We start from the raw sequence: 27944 nt of genomic DNA on the forward strand, positions 1-27944 counted from the left end.
CAGGGATGTTAAAAATGATTAAACAGCACTTTGCCAGGAGTGACAGTAACACCTTGCAATTGACTGGCAGGATGGGAAAGTTTCCTGTGGCCCAAAAGAATGGCTTAGAAAAACATTTGTGAGATGGATCATCCTCGGTAATTTCTCATGAGCGAGGGTAAAAGTGACAGGTGGGCGAGTTGTAGGCAGAAAGTGCCCCTGACCACACTGCTCAGGCCTCAGTTGTGCTAAGTACCAGTTGGGGGGCAGGACTGAGGCGTGGGCACTGGTAGAAATCATCACAAAGCCAGTAACAGTGTCACCCCGTGAGATCCTAAATTATTTTAATTATTATTTTAATATCTAAGCCTTAGCTGGCTCTGTAGTTAGCGATTTGTGGTATGTCTGATTCCAAAAGAACAAAGGCTTTTTTAGCAGAAGTTTTTAAACCAGAGTAAACAAGAGGTTCACCTGCGGGATTGGGAGTTGTTTGGTCAAAATTGCAGATTCCAAAGAGCTCATCTAGAAGCTTCTCATTTAGAAGGTCAAGGGCAATGGGCCCCAGAAGTTTCCGATTAGGAGATGGAGGTGTGACTCTGCCTCGTGCGTGACACTGGGCAATGTCTGGATACAATTTTGGTCGACACGACTGGGGTGGAAGAGTCTGGCATCTAGCGGGTGGACACCCAACATGATGCTTAGTTTCCTACAACGCACAGCACGGCCTCCATGAGGAGGATTACGGCCCCAGAACGTCAGTAATACCAGCGTTAGAACACAGTCTTCTAGAGTAAGGCCGGAGAAGGTGCATCCTAACAAGAGCCTTAGGAAACGTTAATGCAGGGGGAGGAAGCCCGTGGAAAGATTCCCATAATGCCCGACTTTTTATCCTGAGGCCATGCTGTCAAAGTTCCCTTTTGGCCCAACTAACCACCCTGCCTTCCTCCGAGTCCAGGTTAACTGCCCCTTCTAAGAGCACCTCCTGTCCCAGCAGACCTCGTTGGCCCCTTTAATTGTCTGTCTCTCCCACTGGAACAAAGTGCCTTGGGGGCAGGGTCCAGGTTCATCCCGACCCCGGAAGCTCAGAGGGACCGGGCCCAGAGCAGGGCCCCAGTCGCCGGCTGGCTGGAGTCTGTCTGGGCTGGAGTAACGTCTCTTGCCCTGAGGCTAGAGCCACTCTGTCTTTTCCGAGGTCGTCACGGAACCCTCTTTTAACACCTTTGTGGAGTGTATCACTCTGAAATTATCTTATCTGCTTGCTTTCCATTCATTCAGATGTTTTACTGACCACCTACTCTATGTTGCACCATCACTGGAGATAAACCACAGAGGCATAAACCTCTCTTCCCAACAGAACTTATATCCCAGAGGGGAAGTTTGGACAAGAAAAATAGAAAACTGTATATAACATGTGTGGTCATACATGTGACACTGATAAGCCCAGTGGAGAAAAATAAAATAGAGAAATGTGATAGAGGTGGAGATGTCCATGTGAAACTTTAGGTAAGGTTGGCCTCTTGGAGAAAGTGACATTTTAAGCAAAATCCAGATATTTGGGGGCAACTTATCTGCTCCCCATTAGAACACAAACACTGGGGGGGGGGGGAGGTCAGGATCTTCCCTTTCGCTATGACTTCTGTGTTTCCAGAAGACAGGCGCACAGTAGGTGCTCAATGAACATGTTATTTAAATAAAACAAAGAGAGGACTATGTGATTAAACTATCAAGGAGACATCAGGGAGATTCCTGCTTTTATAACCATCCAGGAACTAACAGGAAGGTGGGAGAAGCAGAAGCATTCATTGCAAGGGGGTGGCGAGGACATCCCTGGGTCAGATAAAGAGGCAGCAGAGGATGGTGGTCATCCGTCCTCCCAAAGGGAAGCGCAGTCCTCCCCTCCCGATCCTGTGTTCAGGGTCCTGGTTTTGTCCCTGTGGGTGGAGCTTACCTGGCGCCCGGGGCTCCTCCCTCCATCCCCCTGCACCCCGCGCGTCCTTTCTCAGCGCTCCCGCGAGGGGTGTCCCCGCGGCCTGGGGGGCGCGCCGCGGGGCCCGCGAGCGGGGCGCACGGCAGGGCGGGCGGCACGCCGGGGTCCCCGCCCCGCCCCGCTCCCGGCGGGACACTGTCCCTTTAATAGACTCCCTCTGCCTGGCGCTCTGCGGCTGGGGAGTAAATTTCTCCCTGTCATCAGGTCGCGGGGAGAGGAGGAGGAGTTTGTTAATGTTCAGTTTGTTCAGCGGGATCGATGTTTGCTGGCATCGCCTCGCCCTGTCTTGCGTGTGTGTGAGAGTGTGTGTGTGTGTGTGTGTGTGTGCGTGCGCGTGGTGTGAGTGTGTGTGTGTGTGTGTGCATCTGCGGGGGGTGTGAGTGTGTGTGTGTGTGTGAGTGAGAGGGAGAGGGAGTGCGTGTGTGAGTGTGTGTGTGTGAGTGTGCGTGTGTGAGTGTGTGCGAGTGAATTCCAGATTTTCTGTCTTTCCCAAACCCGCTCCTGTCCTCTCGCATATCACTCAGAGACGGGGATCTGACAGCAGCCACAAACCGACAGTGAGAGATCTCTCTGCCCCCGGCGCGAATCCGCCATCGAGCCCGGCGAGGAAGAGGAAGGCGAGGAGGTGGAGGTGCAGGAGGCCGGGAGCACAAGGAAGGAGCGAGAGGAGCCCACTACTCCCCAGGATTGTTTGTGTGGTTTTTTTTTTCCTTATCTTTACGCGCGCGTGTGCGTCCCGCGTCCCTTCCATCCGAACCCGCTCTTGGATGTTCAATAAAGAAATCAAGTGTCTCAACAGTCACCAAAAAAAAAAAAAAAAAAAACCAAACCAAACCAAAAAAAAAAAAATATATATTTTCCAAAAAGCAAAAACAAAAAGAGAGAGGAGAAAAAAAAACAACAAAAAAATCCAAAACCAAACAAACAAACAAACAAGACAGAACCAACCTCTACTTCAAACCAGCCGGCACGGCCGCCCGAGTCTCGCCTGCCACCCAGAGAGGGGGGTCTCCGGCCCCCGGTGGAGGAGTTGCGGGGGCAGGGGGACAGAGGCCGAGTGACGCCCCGGGAGCCACCGGGCCGGAGGCGGAGGAGACCCGGAGAGGCGAGCGAGACAGCGGGCCCCCGCGCGCGGCGGCTCGGGGCTGGGGCGCCAGAAGTGGGACTGGAGCGAACTAGAGCGATGCCAAGGAGGAAGCAGCAGGCACCCAAGCGGGCGGCAGGTAAGAGACCCGGCTCCGCGCGGGGCGGCCCGGCCAGGCGGCCCGGGGCGCCAGCTCCTCGCCCGGGCGCCCCGGGACGCCACCCCCCTCGCTTGCCTTTCGGGGGCGTCCGCTCCGGGTGCCCCCCTCTGCCCGGCTAATAACCCCGTCCTCGCTCGCCTTCTCCAGCCGCCCCAATCCTCCTCTTTCCAGGCTCCGGTTGGGGGGTGGGGGCAAGCTATCCCACCAAGCCTTTCCTCCTTAAACTTTTTTTCCCTCCACCCTCTACCCCACCCCTAACTTTCTCCCAGTCTGCTTCTTGCCTCTTGGGCCAAAGTTACGCTGTGCATTTGGGGTTCGCAGTGGGGAGCAATCCTGCCGCCCCCGCCCCCCTCCGGGTGGTCGCTGCCAGTGACTTCTGGCCTCAGGGGACGGCGCTTCCTCTCGCGGGGGTTTGGGGCGCTGAACTTTGAGCCGTGCCCCAGCCAAAGGCTGCATGGCTGGCTCTGGGGCAAGCCATGGGAGTTCAGCTTTGATCGCCAAGGTGTAAAAAACCACCCCAGGAAAGGAACCTTTGAATCTGTTTTCCAAGAGGAGCCTCCTTTGTAAATCTAATCAACACTCTCCCTTCTCTTAAAAAAAAAAAAAAGGTGTGGGGAGGGGGGATGCCCCTTGAACATTGAAATAGCTCTAGATCTTCTTTGCACAGAGTGAGTTGCAAACTTTGTAAATTGATTTGTGCGGTAGGAACTATCCCATTTGAATTCTTACCACCCCCTCTTCCAAAAACAGGAAAGAGAGAGGAACAGGTTAATGGATCAGGACATCAGAGCTTGTAAAGGATTTTTTTCTTCCTTTTGGGTTGCTTAATTGCTTTTTTAATAGTATGCTGGGGTTTTGTTTCTCGGAAGTGTAATATGAAAGTTCATTTTTCTCCTGCCAGACCCACCCACTGAAAAATCAGCTTTCCACTTGATTGCTAGTTTTGATTTGACATTTGATTGATCACCTGTCATCTCACTGCCTTTGATCTATTCATTCTTGATATATATCAATAAATCACTCACCATGGTAACTCAGAGTGCCAGTGACGCAAGCCTTGCCCTCTAGATTTGAGAGCCAGACATGCACAATTATTATCTTGTTTGGCTTTTAATGTGGGCGTTTTTATTTCTTTGTGTCCTTCAGTTGAATCCGGCTTTAGCAAAGAGCTTAAGTTTTTTCCTCCCCTTCTTTCTGTCTTTACCCTCAAGCTTTAAGGCAGCATCCGTGAAGGCTGGTCTTCTGCAGACCCCCCACAATATTTCCTTCTGTTCCAACTGGAGCGAAACGTTAGGGAGAAGAAGTTCAGTGGAACACTTTCATAAACTTTGCAAAGCCACCCTCAGAACAAATCCAAAGTTAGTCACAAATCTGGGCAAAGTGGGTGTTTGTGTCTGAACATGCTGGACCACCAAGCTCATCTTCCATCGTGGCCTGATTCCAGCCAAGAATGGCAGTACATGTGCTTGGAGATATCCACAATTATCTTCCCTTTTGAGCGCAGAATTGCTTCTGAAACTGCATATGGATTGGTTCAAATTGCATGGGGAAATATCATTTATAAAGCTTTGATTCATTTATTTGCCAATTGTTTCTCTAAGAGCAAAATAATTTGGATATTTTAGTACCATATATATTTAGAACTTGCTTAGTCAATGAGGTGTTCTTTTTTCCACTCTAGCTACCTCTTCTGCAAACAGTTTCTTCCTCCTACCCCCGTCCCTTTCTACATTTAACTCACTTATTTTTTAAAACTTAGATTGCTTTGCAATCTGAACAGCTTTGGGGTATGCACTGGCCTTTGAGACTCAGAAAGAGTAAGCTTGCTTCGTCTAGGTCTAGCAACATAAGTTTAAGTACAGCTAGATTATTAGAGATAAAGTCCTTAGTGTTGTCCCACAAGAGAACCCTGGGCAACAGTCCAGCAAGAAGTGATACTGCCCTGAAAAGTACTCTTTTTTTTTTTTTTCCCCCCTTGTTGTTCCGGTAAAGGCCATCAACAACTAGGCAGTAATTTAAATTACCAGAATGACTGGACATGTCTCCTTTGGTAAGCTCATTACAAAAAGTGCATTGCTCAGAATTGCACTGCTTTGATTATAATTGTCCTCTGATCAATGAGGATTCAGGTGTGTGTAACATAAAGCTGTATCACATTATTTAAATTAGATCCTTTTCATTAAGCTGGTATCTGTTGGAGTTAATCTGTTTGCTGTAGTGTGTGTGTGTGTTAGAAAGTTCTGACTGTAGTTTCAGTTTCCTGGCATATTGTATTCCTAGTGTCTTTATGTGTTTGTTTTCATGGCTTTTATTATTTTCACTGGCAGAAGTGGAAACCCTTGTCAAGCTGAAAGGGAATAATTCATTTTGTACATAATGCGGCCCCTCTTACGGTATTATTTACTCACATATTACTGAAGCGGATATTTTTCCACGTATTATTTCTTTCCTCTAAAGTCACCGATGCATGCTCTGTTTTAGCTAAAGTGGTTATTCCCACGTGAAGTTAGCTGCTTTGAGATTCTTTTGCCAGTTAACATCCAGGGAGAAGAGCAAGGTGGGCTCCAGAACTGTGGCCATGCTAACTTTTATCACTGCTTAAAATTAAACACAATACACAACTGTAAGTAATTATTCCCATGGGCTGCTGTTGAAAGCTCGATTTCTAGCTTGATTAATGAATAATGTAAGATAGAAAAAGCCTGTGAGTGAATCAGAACTGAGACTCTTTCCCAAGAACTGTTGGAGGCAATTTGATTCCTTTGCATTATTAGTTTTAAGTTCCACGTTTCAAGGAATCATTTACGGAACTTTCTAATAAAGCAGGTACGTGGATAGAATGAGTGAGATGATATCACAAGTGATGGGGAGTGTTAGCCTTTACTGGTTATGTTCCTCCCTCCTTTAAGGGAAAGGCTGTGAGGTAGGCAGCTCTCTTTAAGGAAACAGCTAAGTCAGAACATTTCCCTTCGAAATGTCATTCTTCCTGGCTTTCTAACGCTACGCTCTTCCACCATACTGTAACTTCGGGCAAGGAAGAAAGTTTAGAAAGCAGCCTACAGTACCCCAGGGGTTTGCGTACGTGTGCATGTGTATGTTTGCTTCCTTTGATATATATTTCATTCACCACTAAAATGTATCTACTTTTTAACCTGAAAATATTGCAGAACTCTGTACCAGCATCTTCCCCCCCTATCCATTGTAGGGAAGACAGGGAAGATGGCAGAAAGGTAAAATAAAACAGAACGGTGTTTTGATTTGTTTGTATTTTGCAGGACGCAGAGTCGTTAAAAATTTAAAACTGTAGACTTACACTCTAACCCTTCTATTTCCGACAATCTATCGCAGCCTCTGTACGCACACGTGCAACATATTTTATTTCACCATCCTGAACTCTTGGTTTTATATAATGCCAGCCTATTCCAATAGGAAGCAAAATCTTTGGAAATCATATACATATGAATGTCTAACGTATATATAAATTACAGGCTTCTGTCTATCGGAAGAGATGAAATGTTTTCTTTTTGCTGACTCTCAGAAGCTATCTGGTAATCCAGATCTGAGGAAAGTCTTGCAGGAAAGAACAGCTCTCTCCATTTATTTTGTTTATTTAATATGGAGATGAACAATGCAGATTTTGTTTTCATGAATGTCCTTGTGTGGCAGTAAACATTAGACTATTAGCAATCATTACTTAAAAGTTGCAATTTGCACCTTAATAGCACAGGTTATTTACATGGGAAGCATATTCAGCAGGGACAGTTCAGAATACTGCAGAGGAGGGCTGAGATGACCTGAGCCATCTCTTTTTCAGACTCACGATGGCAACGACTAGATTAGCTGGCGAGGTCTCAGCAACAGGCAGACAGCTCAGGGTGAAGTTTACCTTTAGTTCACTGGCGAGTGGGATGGGGTTCAAGAGAACTGGAAACAGGGTGGAGTCCCAACCCTGGCACTCTCAGTTTGTTTAAGCATAGTTCAGAAAGACAGGTTCACATCCTGAAGGTTTAAATATGCGTGCTAGAGACCCCTTCACTTACCCAAACAGTATGATGTTTAACAGATGAATGGAAAACAAACAAACAAAAGAAAACACACACACCCCCACCCCTAAAGGTTCACAGCAGCGCGAACTGTTGAGGCTATTCTTGTTATTTAAGGCAGATGCCTGAAGAAAGAAAGGACAGGTACCTTGAAATCACACTCTCCACACAGTGTTTTGGGTGGAAATTGATGGTTTCACTGGTCCTTCTCCCCCTGCCCTCCCTTCTCCCTCCTCTCACCTCACCCTTAAAGACTCAGATTGAGTGGGACAGCTCAAAAGCCCATTTGTTTTAGGCATTTATTGATTTCATTTTTAATCTGCCATATCAGGACACAATACATTAACCCTAATCAGCAGATTGCAAGTGACAGGGAGTTCTAGTGGAAGCCAGGTAAGGAGGAGGGGGCATGAGAAACTTCTGGACAAGAAAAATCTTTTGGCTTGAGGGTTGGAAATCAGAGGCCACTTTTGAGGAGGGTAGATGCATCCCTCCGAAACACTGTGTATTTATTTTTCTACCATCTTACATTTATTTTTTTCTCCCAGTCTCCTCGACTCTCTTGCTAGCATTCAGGAAACCTTCACGCCCAACAAATACCTCCTAGGCATCTTTAGCAGTTCTGTCCCTAGAAGCGTCTTGCCTTTTGTCACCTTCTCCAATGGAGGCTTATGCTTTCATTTTATCCCAGCTGACTTCTCACTCACTTGACCGAATTTCTCCAACTGGATAATACCTGGGTTGATCTATTTATCTTGGGAGTTGTACTCTCGATTGAGCAGGTTTTAAGGGGGCACTGAGCCTGGCATTATTTAAGGCCATTGAAATGAGGCACTTCTGCTCATCACTGCAGCTGAGCTTAGGGAAATCAGCCAGGAGGAGAACCTAGGCCCTGTTCATGTTTATGCTGGGTCCGTAATTAGCTGACACGAGTTAAATGTCCAGAGTGGGGCTTCCTTTCCATCGCTGGATTTGTACCATCAATTTTGTTTAGGTATGTCATGGTCTAGGAAGACTCAGCCCGTATTTCAAAGGCAATGTCTGTGTCCACCCAAATCCCCTTTAAAAAACACAAAATTGCCTGACAAATTCTATATTAAGACCAGGCATACACAGAGTATCATTTTCGTTTGATGCAAAGTCAGTTGGAAATGCATTAAACTAACAGAGAGTGTCTTGCATCACTTCCCTGAAGCAGTGCTTTTTCATTACATATTTAATTACAATCAAATTGAGCGACTTTTATAAAAAAAAATCACAGTGGTATTAAAAGAAGCTTGGAACACAAATAATTCTGTTCCTTTGCAAGTTGAGAATGTTGTTGTATTTTTATTCCTTTGGGAGAAATTTATTTTCATTTTTCTAATGTTGGGGTAAATACAGAATGTCTTCTCTAGTCTGTTATCAGAGAGATCTCATCGTTCTACCTTCCTAGAACCTCTTCACCCTGGAAGAGGTTTTTTTTAAAATTTATTTTTCAGTAATTTGTAACAATGTGTATTTTTACAATTATTTTAAGTTTCCTAAGTTCCAGTGAAAGTTAGAAATTCTCCTGTTCCTTAGGGTGACCTTTGGCAAGCCGCTCTATGGTTATGAATGAGCTTAGTCATTCTAACCACATAAGAAAAAGCTTGTTGAGACTGCTTGATTACCTGGATGCTGCAGGAAGGGAAACACACTCTATCATTACAGGCCTCTATATACTACACTGTTTTCACTGGATTTATAATTTTTTTCCCTGCTACTGTGTCAATCACTTGTTTTAGGAACTTTTTTTTTTTTTTTCGGGAGAAGGGATATGTTTAGCATGTAAAAGTCGATTTCAAGATACTCTGGGTCTTTAAGAAATGATAATAAAAATTAGAGACTTTAGAGCCCAACTGTGACTTCTGGACTCCGTCTGCAGAGTCAGAGGACCCGTGTGCAGGTCGTAGTTGCATCTGGAGTGTCTTCAGCAGCTTGGCCGTGTTTGCGTCACTTGTTTCATCAGAGGGTGACTGTCGGGCTCAGGTCCTTCCCGAAGATATTATAAATATGCATACGTGACCTGGCAGGGGCGAAATGTGAGATGCAGGTGGGGCTGCTGATCTATTTGTTTCCAAAGCAAACTCCATGGATGAAATGAGTAAATAATTTGGAGGGATTCAGAGGTCATCAGAACAGCCATGTGGGACGGCCAGTTGTTGCCCCTCTCGGTCTTTTGCTTTCCCTCCAAGGAGAACGACGTCCTCTTGGGCATTCTCAAACATTTTGTGATGCCAAAGCAATACCTAAAATGTTAAAAAAAAAAAATTGAGAAATTAAAATTCAGGATGCATGGCTAGCTAATCCTGTTATTAATATATCAGTATTATTTAGCTATGCTTAACAACAGGGAATGCACAATGCAAAAGTTTTAGAGATAATGAGCTTAGAGAAATTACATGGGGAAAAAAAAAAATACCTGGATCCTATTTGAAAGGATTTGTCTTGAATTTTCTCATCTAAATAAGAGTTTCCTTTCCATTTGTGTTAATTTAAAAAATAGTTTCAATATCCCTCTACCCACTACCCGACCTGAAACAGGGTCTAGCAAAGCTCTCTCTGGATGTACAAAGATATAGGACGTTGTAATGTACACCCCGTTTCTCAAAATAGTTTCAGAAAACCAAATGTGGGCTTGCAAACTAAAAGCAAAACCTCCACAAGCTCTATAACATAGCCAGCTCAGGGTTCAAGATTGAAAACTTTGTTTCGGCAGGGTAAGAAGAAAATAGCATTGCATCGTAACTACACATCTCCCCCAGCACAGGAGGAGCAGTGAAGCAGGAAAGATTTTTAAGGAGCTTTTTAGCTCTTTTGCATGTCTCTCCAAAGACTAATTTAATTGAAAAGCTGTAGTGTCCATTTATGCTGAAGGAAAAACCGTGTGTTTCTGTAAAACTGCTAGATGGTAAGGTGGATTTTTTTTAAAAGCCAGCATTCTGCAGTTTCTTTCAGTACAAAAATTAAAGATCACTGGTCTTAATTAGTTGAGTGCTTTCAGAGCTGAGTGAATACTCTGAAATCACCTCTGAGCTTTCTTCTTCAAGCTACATCCAAGTCATTTCTATGGAAATTATACAGTTTCAGTATTAAGGTGGGCAGAACACAGTTATTGTTTTTAATGAAAATAGCTACGAGGGGCAGAATGAGATAAAAACAGAGTTGGCAGTGACCATACTGTGTGTAATGGATCTGGAAGAAACTTCTTTAAATGTTTTACTGCGTCATGAAAAAAAATCCGTGGAATCTGGCTATTGGTGACGTGGGAGATTCAAAAAGAAGACAGAAGGTCAAGGTATTCTATAGGGGAGATTTGTATGAGCAGGGGCAGCAGCATGTACATATTTCTATATAAACTGCAAGGGGCTGACTTTAAATCACCTCCATTTATCAGATGCTTAGACTTTTCTCTGTATTTAGAAGCCTCTCTCTTTTAACCCCAGGGAGATACAAATCGCTTCTGGGCCAAGATGATGCTGTAGAGAAGAGTTAAATCTGTTCTGTGTTTGGTACCACTTGGTACAGAAAAAAGATGCCAAAATGAAAAGCTGTATAAGCACATTTTATATCAGAGTTGCCTTTAGCTATTCTCCTTTATTAGAAAGTTGGGTATGTGGCTGTACCCGTCTTCTTGTTTTCTCCCTTGGGATTAGGTGTAGGCTGTGGAAGGAACTATGGAAGAGGAGGAAATGACCTGGGTTCTGGTTACAGCTCCCCCACCCTAGTTCAGTGGCCCTGGGCCAGCTCAGAGATAAACCTTATTCTAGAGAATAAGAGTGTGAGTTCAGGAGTCAGACTAACCCAAGTTCAAATCCTTAGGTCTTCTTTGTTGGAGGTTTATGTTTGGAACAGTTGCTCAAATCTCCCCCAATTTTCCATCCTGCAAGCCAGGGCTAAGAACCTTCACTCTTTCCCAGTAGCGTATCGGGCTGTGGAAGTCCTTCTGACCCGATCAGGACCTTCTGACCTGAGGGCGCTCATCTTCTGGTGTCATATGTTTTTGCCTTTTCATACGGTTCCTGGGGTTCTTGGGGCAAGAATACTGCAGTGGTTTGCCATTCCCTTCCCCCGGTGGACCACGTTTTGTCAGAACTCTCCACCATGACCCGTCCACCTTGGGTGGCCCTACGTGGCATGGCTCATAGCTTCATTGAGTTACGCAAGACCCATCACCACGACAGGGCTGTGATCCATGAAGTGGAATCATAGTTCTTCTTAAGACTCAGGATTTTGGAAAGGGTGATACAAATGCATCAAAACTGCTTGGGGCCACACCTAACAGAGTGGCTGTATCTTTGTCCCAAAAAAAACAGACCGTGAAAATGTGCACCAGAGGGAAATGAGCAACCTGCCGGTTGTCATGGGACCAGAGGTTCAGGGCTCAACAGGAATCAGACGTGGGTGCCTTTTGATTTTTAAAACTGGAGTATAATCACTCAGTAGTGGTTTAGCCTTTTCTGAGAAAGATTCGTGCTGAATGGGTTGGAACCCTGTCCCAGCTCAAAAAAAAAAAAAAAAAATTATATCCTAAGGAATAGTAATTATAGCCCTAGCAACAATAAATATAACACCTGTAATAATGATATTTGTCGCTACCTAAGTGTTTATTATATGCCAGGCATTTTATCAGGCATTTCATGAGTTTTACAATCATTCCTTCACGCCGCAGTTATTTTCTGAGTTCTCAGCGTATGCCCAGTCCTGTTCTGGTCACCGGGATCCTCAGGGGTATTAGGATGGGAATGATCCCTGGGGATCTTACCCTCCAGTTGGGGGAAGCCAGAGAATATGCAAGGAATTTAACAAAGAGAAAAGATAATTTTCATATAGAAGAAAGCTCTACGATGACAACATTTTATAAAAGAACAGGATGGGGCAACATTTGTGCGGGTGGTCACAGGAGACCTGCTCGAAGTGGGAACCCTTGAGCAGAGTCCTAGAGCATTCCTGAGTTAGAGGCTAGAACAGTATCTTTATTTTCCTGACGGGGTTCTGAGTAGCCTGTAGAGCAATTCATCTACCGTCGTGCAGTGGCCGAGTTGGTTTGAGACTTTCCGCTTCCAAGATGCAGGCACTTGATCTGCTGTGGTAGTTTACCTGGAAGAGCCACAGTCATTTGCCGACCAAAGACCCTCATTTCCTGTTCTTCTTCCGGAGCATCTGCGGTGATGTCTAAACCTGGTCGTGGGTGGATCCTGAGAACACTGACAGAGGATGTCGCCCTCCGTGGCCTCCCCATCTGGAATCTTAGGACCATCCACCATCCATGAAGCCTGCACTTCCTCTTCATGTGTGTATATTTGCGTTCATGTGTTTATTCACCTTGCAGATGTTGACTGTTCACCTACTATGTGCCAGGCATTGATCCTGGCACTGGAATATTGAAGTAGGGAAAATCCCAGCAAATATTCTTGGGGGTGAGGCCAAAAAGCTAATGAACAAATAAATATATAATATTAAATTGTCCTAATGGCATTTCAAAAAAAAAAAAAGAATTGAAATGAGTGGACTAGAGAGGGATGGAGAGTTGCTATTTTGTGGAAAGTGGCTGGGTGGTGACATTTGATCAGACGGCGAGGAACTAGCCATGCACAGATCTGGGAGAAACTTTCCAGGCAGATGAGGCAATAAAAACCTGAGGTCAGAAATATCTCGTATGCCTGAGGAGTATGTCGGAGGCCGCTGCTCCTGGAGCAGATGAAGATAGGAGAGAGTGGCAGGACAGGAGGAGGAGAGAGGCAGGACAGACCCTGCCTGGCCTCCTAGATCCGAATCTAAGCGCGGTGGCACCCTTGCGGTCCTTGCTCAGTCGCCAAGCCGTGCCCAGCTCTTTGTTGACCCTGCGGACTGCAGCACGCCAGGCCTCCCTGTCCTTCGCCACCTCCCGGAGTTTGCTCAAACTCAGGTCCATCGCGTCGGTGATGCCATCCAACCATCTCATCCTCTGTCGTCCCCTTCTCCTCCTGCCCTCAATCTTTCCCAGCATCAGGGTCTTTTCCAGGGAGTCCCTGGAGGCGTCCAAGCAGGGGAGTGATGCCATCTGACTGGGTTATTAGTAGAACAGGGGTACTTGTTTATATTTCAAAGGTGGTGGACTTCGGTGTGTTCCTCCATTCAATCTACTTACTTGGCCCCTCAGTGATGGTGACTAGGATGCTTAGAATGATACCAGGCTCCTCTGTCCATGGGATTCTCCAGGCCAGAACACTGGAGTGGGTAGTCATTCCCTTCTCCAGGGCATCTTCCCGACCCAGGGATCGAACCCAGGTCTCCTGCATTGCAGGCAGATTCTCTACCATGTGAGCCACCGGGGAGGCCTGTTGGAAGTGACAGCTGAAGGTGAAAACACATGCCTAGGCTTTATGGAGGAACTGACAGGTATGACGATGGATGGTCTCTCTGAGGCTGTGGAAAGAACAAGAAATACTGAAAACCAAGCCAATCTGGGATCTGCTGCAGCTCCTCCCGACTGAACTGGCCACCACTGTGCTCTAAGGGCGGTCCCTTAGCCTTGCTGTGCCTCGGTTTCCCCACCTGGCAAATGGAGACGTGGTGTTGCTCACCTCGCCCTGTGGTGGTAATGATTAGACGGTATGATGCCAGGGAAACCCCAGTGCAGTCTCTGGCACTTACATGGCATCTTCTCCGTACATGAATTTATGTTTTGTTTTCTGTAGGAATTATGGGAGATTTCTAGGCACTTGAATTAGTCCTTGTATTTATTAGGCACTAAATAAATATTTCCTGATGAATGAATACATGAGGCTATAAATAAGTAAATGAATAAATACTTTAATTAGCATGTTACTTTGTATACTAATTAATTAATTTCGAGTATAAGGATCTCTTTTACACCTCTAAAATTTTTTGGCAGACCTCTGTACCAATCATGATCATAGCCCCGCTTTGAATATTTATCAATGTAGGAAATGCTAATGACAAAAAGATGGCGATTTTACTGAGAAGCTTGTAATTTGTTCATCATGACATCCTCTGGCTTCAGTTGATGAGCAGTGATTCACCTTTTTTTTTTTTTTGCAGTAAATACTGTTTATTCATCTTCTAGAGATTGCTTGGTGATACTCTGGATTGGTAGACGTCCTCCTTAAGTCCAGACTCTGGTGGAGGCAAAGGGGTTGGGGAGTCTCCTTTTGAGCAGCAGACGTCTGTCTCTCTGTCTCTCTGTCTTTCTCTCTCCCTCTCTGTCTCTCTCTCTGTCTCTCTCTCTCTCTCTCCCACTCTGCTCCCCAGGTGCGGTGGTTTCCTGCCCGCAGCCCCCTGGTGCTCCCAGCCTCCCAGGGTTGGGCGTCTCCCCTTCCCCCACTGGAACCCTGCGCTCATCCCCTCGGGCCCAAGGCAGCGAGCTTAGGGGTTGTTAAGCTAACGGGAGAAGGCTATAGGCTGTTTCCTGGTAACGCCTTCTTCACTTTTTAATTGTCACCTGCAGATAAGTGCCTGGCAGAAGAAAGAAGGGAGATTGGCTGGTGCCTGTTAAGGAATATCTTAGGACAAAGAGCCCGGGCTTAGCCGAAAGTATTGGGGCTTTTTCTGCCTGCCTTAGGACCTTTATTTAACCAATGTGTTCAAGGTCTGCTGTGTACCAGGTCTTGTGGGAGGTGCTGGAACTAGAGGCTTGAGTCAAAATTTGACAAAAGGCCTGCCTTCTTGAGGCTTACATCTGTGTGGCAGACGGGTCCCAAACAAGCAAGCAGAGGCCCATCCCTCCGTGTCGGGAGCGGGGTGTGCAAGAGAAACTTAACGGAGGGTGAGGGGTCCCGTGTCCCAGGAGGATGAGCTGTCTTAGATAAGACCGTCAGCAGAGGCCCTGCCCTCCATGCAGGTGATGTGAGTCTGGGTTCTAGGAAGGTGGCAGAGAGCACAGGGCGATTCTCTGGGGAAGCTGGGTCCGGGGCTGGGGAAGTCGGGGGGCTGGAGCTGCTGCAGGATCTGCCAGAGCAACAGGGGGACCGGGGCGGCTGGAGCAGAGGGAGAGCGGGCGAACGGTGGGGCTGCTGGGTTAGACGGCCGCCAGGGTCCTCGAGGACCAGGGACGCTGTGAACGAAGCCACGGTTCTAACGGAATGGGAAGCCTCAGAGGGCGAGGGCGCAGCGAGAGCCGGGTTTGACCGAGGCCTTTGCAGGATCGTGCTGCTGCCATGCTATTTCTCAGGGACAAGGCTGCAAGCGCAGGTGGCTCAGTGGTAAAGAGTCCGCCTGCAATGCAGGAGACCCGGGTTCCATCCCTGGGTCGGGAGGATCCCCTGGAGAAGGGCGTGGCTACCCACTCCAGTATTCTTTGCCAGGAGAATTCCATGGACCGAGGAGCCTGGTGGGCTACACTCCATGGGATCGCAAAGAGTCGGACACAACTCAGCAGGCACGCACACAAAGGTTGTAAGCGAACGGACCCCTCGGAGGCTCCTATCGATCTAGTGAAAGCCTGGTGATGATTTGGACCAGACTGGTGGGGGAGAAGATGGGAAACTTGGTCCAAAGATAGACAAGATGTGCAGAAAAGTGCAGGTGGGTGTGAGTGAAAAAAGGTATACTGAGAACTGTATATGAAAACTTAACTATATTTATCCTCTTATCTTCTTGAATTCTTTCTCTTGCTTCTTTCCTGGAGTTGTACATAAGGTTCTTACTGAAAAGTGTCACTCTATCATTTTTGGAGCCCCAGTGGGAATAAAGGAAATTGTTTGGTGTTGCCTTGATTCTAGAAATAACTGTGCAGGGGGCGGCTAGTCTCTTCCAAGTACATTTCATGGAGTCTTGGAGTTGCATCTCCCCATCCCATCAGACAATACAGTGTCAGGGCGACGGGGTGGACCCTGGGGTCAGACAGACGGGGCTTCCATTTCTTTCCTGTCAGTCATTTCCTTGCTGTGTGACCTCAGGTACCTCTACCTCCCAAACTTTCAATTTCCTCATTTGCAAAACAGACCTATGAGAAGGGCTGATCTCACTAGGTTTTTACAAGGATCCATTGAGATAAATTGGGGAACATGCTTAGTACATGGTGGTACACAGGACAGGGTCAAGGAAATTTAGTCACTGCATTAACAAGTTAATAACTGTCTCCATGCCTCGATTTCCTTATTGGTAGAGACATTGGAAACTCCCTCTTGCGTGCTTGGGAGGAGCGAAGTCTGAACACTTGCAAAGCACTCAGAACTGGGCCTTGTACACAGTGAGTGCTCTGTGAATGACGAGTTACTAAAATCTTCACCGTGACTCTGAGCTTATGACCTTGAAGGGATCTTACATCTTATTTGCTTTGTGTCCACAAAGCCTGGCAGAGTTGATGCTCAATAAATACGGTTGGAAAGAATGGATGATGGTGATGTGGTTATTAGGCATTAAAGTGAAAAAGCCCAAGGAGGTAAATAAACGTGCATCTCTGGGAAGCAGGGAAGTAGAGATGAACTGGAATTGCCATTTCCTCAGCAATGGAGACCCCTGATGACCGTCTCTCTGCCCGAGCACACTAGTGCGCTGCCGACCATGTTTTCATGAGGAAAGCAAGCCCATCTCTGAAAGGTTTTAAAGCCAGTGCCAAGCTGCTCAGCCGTGTCCGACTCTCTGACCCTGTGGCCTGCAGCCTGCCAGGCTCTCTGTCCATGGGATTCTCCAGGCAAGAATACTGGAGTGGGTTGCCAGGCCCTCCTCCGGGGGATCTTCCCAACCCAGGGATCGACCCTGTGTCTCTTACGTCTCCTGCATTGGCGGGCAAGTTCTTTACCCCTAGCGCCACCTGGGAAGCCCGTCCAGAGTTGCCCCCTTATGCGCCATCGGACCACTGGGGGCGCAGACAGTTTTAAGTAGCAGGAAGGCCAGAAGTGAAAACAGTACCACTCGTTCAGTACTAGCTCAAATCCTCTGATGTAATCAGGAAGGAAGGCTCCCCTGGTGTTGGCCTGCCTTAAACACCTCTCTCCCATTTGTTTATCCCACAGATTCAGGGACTATCATGAGCAACAGTGAATAATAAAATATTAACACTTGGATTTTTCATTGTCCGATCACCATCATTTATGGCAAGTGTGACTGACTTTCCACTGACTGTACTGAAATAAATTTTCATTTTTAGATAAAATTATTTAACTAAATAAAAGAGGGAGTAATTATAGAGAAAGCAGTGGTTGGGGGGAGGGTATTACACAGACCGTGAGGATGGGGCAGAATGACTAACCGTGAGAACACCACGGACGCCCAGAGCCTGAGCAGGGCAGGGATTCACGAACCAGCTGCAAGCTGCAGTTGCCAAGTCACACTCAGGTCAGAGGAACGCCCGGAAAACAGAGGCTTTCATGAGCACTTCAAAAACTTTAAAAATCAGAAGGCACTTCCCCTCCCAGGATATCAGAGAAAAGCTCTGGAAAGTGTTTGCTGGCCCGGGGAAACTTTGCAAGTATGGAAGGACAGGGAATAATGTTCTGGTTTTGCATCTGGAATAGAGCAGTGGTTCTCAGCTTTTATTTAGTATCCTCCTCACTTGGAAAATTTTTAAAATGCAAACCTACAGATTCTCAGACCAGAGCCTCGTGGTTCTGAGTCCATAGGGTGGAGTTGAGGCCTGTGAATCAGTTTTAGGCACCCACTAAGGCTTTAAACTACAGGATATAGGGGAAATATCTAAGTTCTCTCCTCCTCCTCCTCCTCATCCTTGTTCTCCTTTGTCTTTTTCTTCACACTTTCTCTCTCTCAATTGCAAATGCCAAAGCATTTATACACTTAAAAATTATTTCTAGGGTCTGTTTTCACTTTTGGCTTTTAGTCAATGGAAAAAATATAAGTAGTCTGTCTTTTTCACTCTTCTTCTCTCTTGACAATGGCCTATACTTTTAGAAATGGTGAGGACAGTTTTCCCTAATGTATTTCAGCAGGGAAACATGCCCATTTACGCACTGGTCTATCGGTCACAGCACAAAACATCAGAGTCCAGAGAACTCCTCAGTCAAGAAGGAGACAGTCAGTCCGACAGAGTATATAGCAAGGACTCCCATCTGCTTGGGAGCTGGCTGACACCCCGGTACCAAGTCAAGAGACAAGAAGGAAGCGAAAGGAACTTCCTAGACCCAGTTCTTTATTTGTTATACTGTCTGAAATTCTGGGAACTCTTGGCTGAGAGGGCAGAAAACCTTGCTTTGTTCTTTGAAACCTGTCTCACTTTCTTGTTATCTTGCATATATGCTCATCCTCTCTTCAGCATTACCTCTTTTTTTTTCTTGATCTATTCCCTCTCTGTTCTTTCCTGATTCTTCCCAGTAATCAGACTTCCAAGCCCTTTCTATCTAGCTTCTGTGCCTGTGACTGTGATAAAAATGATGATGGCAGCAATGATGAAGAAAACACTTATACATATCTATATATCATCTCTCTCTCTCTATATATATATATATATATATGGTTTGGTTGAGTCGCTAAGTTATAGTTTGGTTTGGTTTGGTTGCTAAGTCATGTCTGACTCTGCGACCCCGTGGATTGTAGCTCACCAGGCTCCTCTGTCCATGAGATTTCCCAGGCAAGAATACTGCGTGGGTTGCTATTTCCTTCTTTAAGGTCTCTTCCTGACCCAGGGATTGAACCTGGGTCTCTTGCATTGCAGGCAGATTCTTGACCAACTGAGCCACCAGGGAAGACCGTGGTTGTTGTCATATAATGCCTACTCTTTACTGACTTGGAAAACACAAACCAAAAATCTACACTAAGTGGTTACTATTTACCCGGCATTGACTACATACAAGTCGTTTACGTAAATGTCTCTGCACACAACATCCCGAGAGCTGGATGTTATTATTATTGGCCCAGTGAATGGACAAGAAAATGAAGTTCTGGAAATTTCAAGTAACTTGAAGATAACACAAGCTTTTAAATAAGATGCTGAAACCTGGGTCTGCCTATCAGAACCCAAGTACTCAGGCACGATGTTCTGTTACTTCTCACGGTATTTAATGCTTAATAGCAAAGAGCCACCTAAGCAAACATTCGTAGTCTAGTATACCTATGTACAGACCAAGGGCATGAACTAAAATCAAGGGGTTCCTCAAGACTGAAGTCAGTCAATTGTGGGGAAGGAAAGAGATGCCACGCAGAGAAAGAATCATCCTTATCTACACGCCTAAACACCCCTTTTAAAAGCTGAGCCTACGAAGATTAAAAAACAAACAAAAAAGTTTAGAACCGCTTGAGCTTTACACAACAGCATTTTCGTAAGTCAGTTTCTGTTTTATTAAACAGAAGTGAAAAAAAAAAGAAAACATGAACATCCCAGCTCAGTCCATCTGGGGCGGCTCAGTAAGGAACCGTGCTCACCCGCTTCCTGCAGCATCCTTGCGGATGTGTCCTGAAGTCAGACACTGCTCATCTGGTCCCCATAAATCTCTTGTAGGCTCCATGACTCTTCCTGGCCATCGAAAATACAGAACACATGTAGGGACGCTGCCGCATTATTTATTTTAGCAAACGAAAAGCCACCCTCACAGATTCCCCTTTAGAGTCCCTCGTAATATTTATGGTCAGGGTCTCTAAAGGTGTTTCTTACTTGTAAGTATTTAATTATAGGTGACATTTAAATGAGTACTCTGAATAACGTGGGGGAAAAAAAAAGACGATAGTGAAATTCTAGGAGTCAAGTCTCAGAGGGAAAAATGTTGCTTACTGCAGAAATCATGATGGGATCATTCTTGAAAAAATATCAATTTTTTTAGTTAATGGTGGTTTCTTTTTTTATTTTTTAATATGGATGACATTTTGGAACAAACCTTTGTAAAAATACAAAGTTTGGCAAACTGCCTCGCCATTTGATTTCAAGTTATTTTAATGAGAAATGGAATGAAATTATCATCCTATTTTATTGTCTTTAAATCTTTTCTTTATGAATACTGGATGGGAATAATCAATCAGTTGGAATAGAGGAGAGGACTGTCAATAGCCCGAGCTTATTTCACTTGATCATTAAATTTCAGATATAAAGGAATTAAACTGTACAAATAAAGTTGTTCCCTTTGAAAAGCAAACTTAAAATCTCTGCGCCTCAGTCCTGTAAAATAAGTATAAGGAGGGTGCTTACTTCACTATTATGAGGTTTTAAAAAGTTGGCACCTAGAAGTACTTAGAACAGTGCTTGGTGCATAACAGGTGCTTTTCAACTATTATCACTTTCCCCTCTGCACCATGAAGAGTTTGGTGTGTCCATCTTCTGTTTCGTATAGTATCAGTTATCGCCTGCATATATGTGTGGGTAGGTTCATTCTTCTTCTTTATTGTATGTTTACAATGCTTTGTTTTCATTTTTAATGTGATTTAATTTATTAGCTACAAGTTTGCTTTTAACTAAAATTTTTTATTTCTCAATTAAAAAATAAATTTTTTCTTTCAGGTTTATTGAGATGTATAGATAATTTCACACTATATTAAATTTTTTTTTAACTTTATGTTTGAGTCTCTATCCAAGTATGCAAGTATGGAGGTAGGAGAAAAAGAGATTATAGATTTAAGAAAATTGATATAACTAATTCTTTTTTAAAATACTTTATAGTATTACACCATAAGCATGTACAATTTTACCAATTTATCATTCCTTTGTTAATAGACATTTAGCATATTTTAAAGTTTTCACTATTACACACAACTCTATAATGAATGTTCTTGGGAATTTTTACCATTGTCACAAGTAATTTACAAAGAGACTAACAGTTTTGAGAATTTTACTGCATTTAGCAAGAGAATCAGTTGAGAAAAACAAATGTCGTTTAAACAGCTAATATTTCATATTTTGAACATTCTTGGTGTCTGTACCAAAGTATATATTCTCTAAACAAAAATTTAGCTAGCTAATTTGCATCTAGTAGGCGTTTACTAAATGTCTGCTTAACGTAAGTAAACTGAACATAAAATATGTCAATAATCTTAATAATGAATGAGATAGCCATCAACATGGCTTGAATCCTAGTATGTCAAGAAAACTGTTGTTTGCAACTTTGAAGTGGGGTGGGGTAGGGTCTGGAGAGAAGTTGGGGGTAAAAAAAAAAAAAAGGCATGAATAGCCTAAAAGAAATTGCCTTTGTCCTCAGAGTGTATAATGATGAAGCTTCATAGCTGGACGGCTCTTGCTTTACTAATGCTGAAGCTCCACGAAGTATTGAACACGCATGGGTGGGGCCAGGCAAGGATTTTGTTTGTCCATGTTATAAGTTGAATTATTGACAACAGTCAGTCCGGCAGTTTCACTTGTCAGACATCTACACTGTAATGTAAGCAGTTTAGCAAGCACATACTGAGGCATACTGGGTGGTCCTGGGGACAGATGTATTAATAAGGCAGGATTTAGAAGATCCGTGTGGTACCAGATGCTTTTCACAGCAAAGAACAGAATCATCCTTAGAACGTTATTCCTCGTGTGTACGCTCTGACGATCTGTTTTATTGTGAGTCTGAGCTGTGAATTTGTGCACATTATATGTGTTGCGGATGTGTGTTTCATGTACATCTGGATTATGTACGTTGTGGGTATTAGTGTGTGTCTGGGGGGGCAAGAGTAAGACATCCTTATTATTTGTGAATTTTGTGTCTGTTGTGGACATAGTATATGCACATGTTGTCGTCCTGAGTCATGTCTGACTCTTGTGACCCCAGTCATGTCTGACTCTTGTGACCCCATGGACTGTAGCCCACAAGGCTCCTCTGCCCATGAGGTTTCCCAGGCAAGAATACTGGAGTGGGGGAGTGGGTTGCTATTTCCTTCTCCAGGGGATCTTCCCCATCCAGGGATCGAACCCACGTCTCCTCCATGGGCAGGCGGATTCTTTACCACCGAGCCACCAGGAAAGCCCAGAGTAAGCCTGTGTATCCATGCATATATCCGTGCTGAGGCTGAGCGGCGGATGTAATCACCGCAAAGCTCTTCGGGATTCTCCCCGTGAACATGCGGTCGGTGCCGTAGTGTATTTCCCCGGGGCCGCCTGTGCTGCGCTGCCCCTGCGGCCCCGGGTCAGAGCTCAAGGGGAGAGGAAACAGCCCCGGTTACCCTGGGCGCCCCGCACAGGGAGGGTCCGCGCTGTAGGAAGGCGTGAGTGACGCATAACCCCGGAAGCAGGCTCTGTACCAATGTGGTTTCTGTCTCCTTGTCGCCTTATGTCATGTCAGGAAGGGACAAATCTTTCAGATCGTGGGGACAATTTCATTGGCTGCAGCTGAAGCACAGTAGGTGTTTTGCGGAATGAATGAGTGACTGGATGGATGAAAAACCTTGCTGGAGATGCCAGGGGTCTCTGGGATATTTAGACGCCCAGGCTGTCTACGTCCCCAGGACGGACCGGAGTAGGTTCTTGGGGAGCGCTGGTGAGTGACCAGGTGAATGCACGCACATCACACGTCTGAATGTTTGCTTGTCTCAGAAGCAGGCTCGCAATCCTACGAACACAGTTCCCTGGGGAGGTTTTCACTCTTCCTCTGCCGGCCCCTTAGGACACCTCGTCTGCCGTCCCTTTGGTTTAATTATTGTTCTTTGAGATCAGCATGCGGCCCTCCTGTTTACTGTCAGACTGCAGCCGCCAAGAGAGGAGTAAGCCGGGGGTGGCGGGGGGACTTCATAATTCAGGTACAGTAACTTCCTCAAAGACATTTTTCTTTCAGAGAGGTGAAAGGGAGGCGGAAAAGTTGGGGATGTGAGTTTCAAACCTGCCAAAGACATAAACCAACAAAATTGTGTTGCTGCTTCCATAAATGTTTAATAAGTTTTATCATCTTGTGACTAAGGTTAAACAAATGTGAGTCCTTTGAGGAATTATTTACTGGAAGCAAAGTTATAGCGTCAACATCTGTGTTTCCAATCACTTAGATGAGGAATAGATCAAATAAATCATGAGTAACTTCCACAAAATAACTTCCGTATTATCATCTCTGGAGAAGAAAAATATACGTAACTCTTTTAGGTGCCCTCTCTATTGGAATTTGGACTTTGTTTTTTGGTTAGACATCTTTCTTTTTATTCATTTCATTATCTTCGAAGAATGAATAAGTCTTCACTTTTTTGTGGAAAGTTACCATAAAAACATTCATAATAGAAGGCCTTAAGAAATTTCTCTCAGGGAATCTGGCTATTTCAGCCAACATTCTCATTTGGGAATGGGCTAGCAGTTCCAATATATAACATCCATATAATTTAACCTCATAAATTTCTTTTTTTCACAGTGATGTAATGGGGAGACTGACCTGGAGTTTGTAAGTGTTCCCTGCTCACTGCATTCCCCCGGGCGACATAACATTCTAGACAGTGTTTTATGTGCCCTGATTAAAATATAACGTATTCTTGCATTTCCTGTGGACTGACCTGTTAGCACTCTTAGCAGAACATTTAAGGAAAACGGAGATGTTTTCAAATGTGTTACAATGCACTGTGTGAGGGGTTTTCGCCCCCCCCCCCCGCCTTTTTTGAGCAATGATCTGATTTTCATTTTAAACCACAGTCCCCTGAGCACCCACTCCACAAGAAGAGTTTTGTGCTTTGGTTTAACTTCTGAATCTGCCACAGCACTCTGACAAATAAACAAGAATACTGGTTTGTAACTCCAATTTGAATTCTCAGGCACGTACTTCAAACTACTCTCCTGCGGTGGAGGGAAGGAATTGGACAAGTTAATGGGGAGTCCTCCCCGCAAATAAAACAGTAGCAAAGGAAACTTACAACTTTATAAAAGAAATTAAAAAAAAAATTAAAGTGAGAGGAAGGGCTTCCTATTGTTTTTGCATCATGAAAACAAGAGCTGTAACAAATAATGCACTCAGCAAGCCAATCTGTGAGGCTGAAATGTTTTAATTTTCAGTGGGAGAAACACATGGCAAAAATAAGAGGCTTGACTTCCAGAGGAGCAAAGAAAAATCTGTGGGCCGAGGGCTTGAGCTTTAAACTTTGCTGAGCCAACACTGAAGCTGCTGCTCTTCCAGGGTAAAAACCTCATTCCAGGAATAACACGAAGGAGGCATGGAAGGGAGTGGGGTTGTAAGATAGAACTGATTCATGGAAGATAAGTTCCCTGAAAGGAGTGGATCTCTTTGAGGGCCATCCTTTTATTCTTTTCAACGGATATTTAATAGTTTCTATTATTTTCAAGACCCTGTGCTCTGTGCCAGGCTGCAGGGATGAATTAGATGAGGCCCCCTATCTTGCGTTTAGAGATGGAGTACCTGGAGTTGCTGGATGGATGGGTGGATGGATGGATGGATAAATGGATGGGACTCAAGTTCATTCCTGTTTCTATGTTTGCTAGTTTTTCTGGACCTCGTTTATCCCAGGAAGCCCTGAACATTTCCCTAAGTGCTAGTTCCCTGATTTCTTTTCTGGCTAATCCTGCCTGAGCCCAGGTCCTTCCTTTCCTGCACACACTAGCTCCTGCTCAGCTCTTATGAGTAATGACTGGCTGTGAAGGTTTCCAGATTTGCCTCAAGTTGGCCACTCTGACCACTGCTCACTGTGACCCTGGATGGGATCAACCTTTTCTCTGTTTTGTTCCCTGAAACAGTAATGACCAGACTTGTTGCATGTCCTGAGAGTCCACTCCCTGCCAGGCTCTGTCCCGGGTGCTTTACACGTACCTGACCTCGTGATATGACAGACTGAGGCCAGGCCCTGACTTTCTGTTTGATCTCAGGCAAGTTATTTGTTTATTAAAAATCTAACATTTCTTAATAACAAATTTTCTGTTTGTTAATGAACTAATAAAAAACACTTCCCCTAATACTACGTGGGGCTGCCGCGTAGATTATATGCATTGTGTATATGGTGTGCTTCATGCATGCTGGGTGCATAGTAAGTGCTCAGTAAATGCCCGTTAATGTGGTGTTTCTGGAGGGGCGAGCCAACAGTTTGAGGACTACTAGAATAGCAGTGTGTAACATCTTTGGAGAGGGAGGTCTATTTTTTCCGAGGTCTTCATTTATGCCCTGGGCACATGGTGAATAAAAAGGCTTCTGTATGGCAGAAACGGAGGTGAAATGTAAGCCCTGGAAGAAGCCTGCAGGACTGAAAGCGCCACATTCTTCAACTAGCTCACTGTGGCTTCTTTTGGTGAGGTCCAGAAGTTGGTCTCAACTTTCATTTCCTTTCAGGGTTTGATTTATTTATTAATTAGGCAAAATGCGAATTGACGAGCCTGAAATGATAAAGATGCTTGTGATTTAAAAAAATGTTTTTGTATGTCAAGAATGAGAGATGTGGTGAGGTTGAGTGGGAGAGAAATGACTGTGTCAAAACCGGCTGGGAGGAGTGTGACTTCCCCGCTTTCCAGGGCTGAGAAAGGTGGTACAATATGGGTGTTTGGTTGAGTTGGAGTTTCTCTGATTTCTTGCATTGGATCTGGGACACATTCAGAGACTAACTGGTTGGATGGCAATTTGCCTTCTTGCAGAAAAACTGCCAAAGCCACGCGTCTTGTACGGTCGAGGTTCAGAGAAGCCTTTGGCCTTCTAGTTTATTCTTCTGCAGAGTGGTGACTCCAGGCTGCTGACACATGCAAAGGAAACGCCTTGTTTCTGCGCCTGTGCCACTCTCTACCTGCAGAATACATTTGCTCCTGGCTGAGTTATATGTGCATCTGACGCTGTGGGGCCTGCTGATTTAGTCCAAGGCATACGTAATGCTCGGTAGAAGCCATTCCTGGTTAGTAGCCCCTCACTCACTGTGTTATACAAGCTGCTGGCAAAGGTAATTATACTTAATAGGAGCCACCTTTGATTTAAAGCTGCAGAGGTGAGCCATTAAATTGAGCTTCAAGCATGGGCTCGTGGGGAGGCGTGCAACCTTTGTTTGGGGACATTTGTCGGAGCAGCTGGGATTGCTTACAAGGGCAGTGTTTCTTGGGCCTGTATTTGTCACCCGGATTGTCTTCGGAAGACAATTAGTAGACCTGGGAGAGAGGAGGCATCAGCAGGCAGCAGCTTTCTCCCTTCCACCCTCCTCCCGAACGGCGCCGCAGGGGTCTCGCTCCCTAGCTTCATCTGCCCCGGATGTGGGCCCGTCTCTCCTGTGTGGGTCCAGCACTGCCCTGCTCACCAGCTTCTTACTGGTCACCTCCGGGACAATCAAAACTCCCACAGTTTCAGTCCCCCCATGGACAGGCGGTCCTCGGATGTCTAGTCCCAAGTGGCCTCAGACCCAGAAGCCTGGGGATGCTCAGGCCTGGGCAGCAATAGCAAAAGCACGTGTGTGGATGTGTGTGGATGTGTCTGGGTGTGCGTGTGCATGCGCGCTCAGTCATGTCCAACTCTTTGTGGCCCCATGGACTGTAGCCCGCCAGGTTCCTCTGTCCATCGAATTTTCCAGGCAAGAGTACTGGGGTGGGTTGCCAGGCCCTTCTCCAGGGGATCTTCCCGACCCAGGGATCAAACCCGCATCTCTTGCGTCTCCTGCGTCGGCAGTGGGTTCTTCACCACCACTCCAACAGCGAAAGCATCCCAGTCCCTCATCCTTTAATGATCAGATTTCATGTTTATAAACTGTAATAAATGGTGGAAAATTCTGAAAGAGATGGGAATACCAGACCACCTGACCTGCCTCTTGAGAAACCTGTATGCAGGTCAGGAAGCAACAGTTAGAACTGGACAGTGCTTCCAAATAGGAAAAGGAATATGTCAAGGCTGTATATTGTCACCCTGCTTATTTAACTTCTATGCAGAGTACATCATGAGAACCGCTGGGCTGGAGGAAGCACAAGCTGGAATCAAGATTGCCGGTAGAAATATCAATAACCTCAGATATGCAGATGACACCACCCTTATGGCAGAAAGTGAATATGAACTAAAAAGCCTCTTGATGAAAGTGAAAGAGGAGAGTGAAAAAGTTGGCTTAAAGCTCAACATTCAGAAAACTAAGATCATGGCATCTGGTCCCATCACTTCATGGAAAATAGATGGGGAGACAGTGGAAACAGTGTCAGACTTTACTTTTTTGGGCTCCAAAATCACTGCAGATGTTGATTGCAGCCATGAAATTAAAAGATGCTTACTCCTTGGAAGGAAAGTTATGACCAACCTAGACAGCATATTAAAAAGCAGAGACATTACTTTGCCAATAAAGGTCCACCTAGTCAAGGCTATGGTTTTTCCAGTGGTCAGGTATGGATGTGAGAGTTGGACTATAAAGAAAGCTGAGCACCGAAAAATTGATGCTTTTGAACTGTGGTGTTGGAGAAGACTCTTGCGAGTCCTTTGGACTGCAAGGAGATCCAACCAGTCCATCCTAAAGGACATCAGTCCTGGGTGTTCATTGGAAGGACTAATGTTGAAGTTGAAACTCCAATCCTTTGGCCACCTCATGCAAAGAGCTGACTCACTGGAAAAGACCCTGATGCTGGGAGGGATTGGGGGCAGGAGGAGAAGGGGACGACAGAGGATGAGATGGCTGGATGGCATCACCGACTCAATAGACATGAGTTTGAGTAAACTCTGGGAGTTGGTGATGGACAGGGAGGCCTGGCGTGCTGTGGTTCATGGGGTCACAGAGTCGGACACAAATGAGTGACTGAACTGAACTGAAGAAGTGTGCATTTTTTAATAGTATGGTTTTATTTATTTATTTTTTTTAATTAATTAATTTATTTATTTTTTCAGTGGGTTTTGTCATACATTAACATGAACCAGCAAGAGATTTACACGTATTCCCCATCCCGAT

At 45.2% G+C, this 27944-nt stretch overlaps 1 protein-coding gene across 6 annotated transcripts in view; it reads left to right on the top strand.

The window, feature by feature from the left end:
• Positions 1-2188: 2188 nt before the first annotated feature.
• Positions 2189-27944, top strand: part of TSHZ2 (teashirt zinc finger homeobox 2) — a 475561-nt gene continuing 449805 nt past the window's right edge. For all 6 annotated transcript variants that reach the window (XR_006271722.1, XM_043480212.1, XM_043480216.1 and 3 more), the window contains exon 1: positions 2189-3189. Coding sequence is in view for 5 of the 6 variants with exons in the window: in XM_043480212.1 (XP_043336147.1) it covers positions 3150-3189 (40 nt within the window). In the remaining variant the exon portion in view is untranslated. The remainder of the gene's footprint in view (positions 3190-27944) is intronic.

This window comes from Cervus canadensis, chromosome 10 (assembly GCF_019320065.1).
Source record: "Cervus canadensis isolate Bull #8, Minnesota chromosome 10, ASM1932006v1, whole genome shotgun sequence".
In the NCBI taxonomy this organism is placed as follows: domain Eukaryota; kingdom Metazoa; phylum Chordata; class Mammalia; order Artiodactyla; family Cervidae; genus Cervus; species Cervus canadensis.